The following is a 2,139-nucleotide window of genomic DNA, read 5'->3' on the forward strand; positions in this document are numbered from 1 at the left end:
AAAGCTGTGAATTCACAGGCACCAGCAAGTATTGTAAAGTACCCAGGTCCCAAGGGCTGCAGGTAGATAAAATACAAAATGGAGAAACAGAGTCAGTATCATGCACAAAGGCTATTATATACCTGTAGTGGTGATCTAGAAGATAGTAGCTTCTGGAATCACTCCTTATCATATTGTTTGGATGCTTAGTTACTGTACTATGGAAGGACCAATGCAACTGGGAAAGGCAGGAATTAGGCAGGAATTATATTGGTCTAGCTTGGCCCAGGACCCCATAAAGCCTGTGACAGACCATACACTGGGCTGGGCACTCCAGGTTTAATGGACCAGGACATCACTCTGATGCCTGGTCAGACCACAGACCTGCCCTCCCTGACCTGCCCAGACCAGCTTCCCACAGCCTCCTTAGGGATATCATTTTTGTAAGTAAGTTGTACCTAAGTAGGTACTGGTAGGGGGGTGCCTGAGTTGACTTGCTCTCGCCGCCTCGCTCGACCTCGGCGCCACTTCCTCTCATGCCGAAGTTAACGAATGGGTGGGGGATATGAATGTAGCAGGGTGTATGAGCTGAGGACAATGGTAAAAAGTAAGTAAATCTGCTTATTTTCGATGTTTTTATCTTTTGATGCTTGGGCTGGCATGCCCGCCTCGCGCTCGTGCGCGGGCGGGTCATGCTGGCTCGTTTATGTTATTTTGCAGGTGGACGACCTGCTAAGAGGTTGTCCATCGTATTTTGGACGAATCCGCGCTGTCCCGACCGCTCGAAACCCGCTGTACGCGCCGCCGCTCGACCACACCTCCTCCCGACATCGGAACGCAGAACGCCGCCGCGTTCTGCGTTTCGATGTTGTTTCCGACTCACCTCGACACTAGGAAGCGAGCAACACCGGCACCGCGCAAATCTGCGGTGCCGTTCTTTCTTTATTTTGTTTTTTGTGTTTTTCAATCACCTCCTCCTCCCCCTTCCTCCCCGCTTCCCCGGCCTCACATCTTCGGATGGGAGGCCATTTCCTGACTCCTTAGGGAGTCAGGACGACGACGAGATTCGCGCGATAGCAGCGCGCGGTCTCGTCGTCGAGTTATTTATGTTCCTACCTCGGGCTCAGCCCCCCTGCCTACAACCCAGATTTGCGGTGGGCCCGGAGGCGCTATCCACGCGTCTCTGGCTCAGGCCGAACCCCTTTGTGCTACACTAGCGCGAGGAGGTTTGGTTTGAGCTGTAGGACGAGCGTCGACGCCGCCGACGCCGGCGTCGTCGTGCGCGCGTCGGCCGACGTCGAACACGAGAACGCGCCCGCGTTTTGGTGTTCGATGTCGAATACGTCTGGGGATTACTCCAGGAAGGTTTGGCAGAAAGGGGTGCACAGATATGTGCACCCGTTCTGCCATAACCTTCGAATTTGTGTTTCCTCTCCCCTCACCCCCTACTCCTCCCTTCCCGCTTCCCCCGGCCGTTTGCCTACGGGCAAGTGGTTGTTCCTGGCTTCTACGAGTGCCAGGACGTCGGCGAGAGGCGAACGAGGTAATCGTTCGCCCTCGTCGACGTTGTATTTCATCTTTTGTCCCCTCCTCCCAACCTGCCCACTCCCGACCTCTCACCGGCCCCGCACGACTCCGCCACCCTCCCCAACTGATGTCCCCCGTTTCCTATACCCTCTGGGCAGCGCGAGTGGCCGCCGCCCACTGCCTCGACCGCCGCCGCCGCCGTTATCGCCGCCGTCGCCCTCCCCGACGGCGCCCTTCGCGCCGACATCCAAACTCCACGCTCCGCATGCGTGATGGGTGTTCCTGACTCCTCTGGAGTACAGGAACACGACGCATCATGCGTCTTTTACTTCGGGTGAGTGTCTAATATTCTCTTGAATTGTTTCTCCCCCTCCACCTACCCTGCCCTGTATCACCCTCTCGCCGGCCCCGGAGAGCACGCGAACCCGTGCGTCTCAACGGGAGCATGTCCTCACTACCCATACTGAACCACTTCCACCACCTCCAGCTGTCTGGACCGCCGCCGTAGCCGCCATCGCCGCCGTCGCCCTCCCCGACGCCGACCTTCGCGCCGACATCCAAATCGATCGCGCCGCCTCAATAGCGGGTGTTCCTGGGTCCCATGGACGGTAGGAACGCGACGCAGCAAGCGCC

At 57.5% G+C, this 2,139-nt stretch overlaps 1 protein-coding gene across 1 annotated transcript; it reads left to right on the forward strand.

Annotated features, from left to right (window-relative positions):
- Positions 1-1,311: 1,311 nt before the first annotated feature.
- On the forward strand, positions 1,312-1,779 carry GLOTRDRAFT_134689 (uncharacterized protein; the record flags this gene model as incomplete). The annotated part of the gene is made up of 1 exon (XM_007873629.1): positions 1,312-1,779. One exon carries the CDS (start codon positions 1,312-1,314, stop codon positions 1,777-1,779), a length of 468 nt encoding a protein of 155 aa, XP_007871820.1.
- Positions 1,780-2,139: the final 360 nt, after the last annotated feature.

Source organism: Gloeophyllum trabeum, assembly GCF_000344685.1.
Source record: "Gloeophyllum trabeum ATCC 11539 unplaced genomic scaffold GLOTRscaffold_00402, whole genome shotgun sequence".
NCBI classification, from domain to species: Eukaryota; Fungi; Basidiomycota; class Agaricomycetes; order Gloeophyllales; family Gloeophyllaceae; genus Gloeophyllum; species Gloeophyllum trabeum.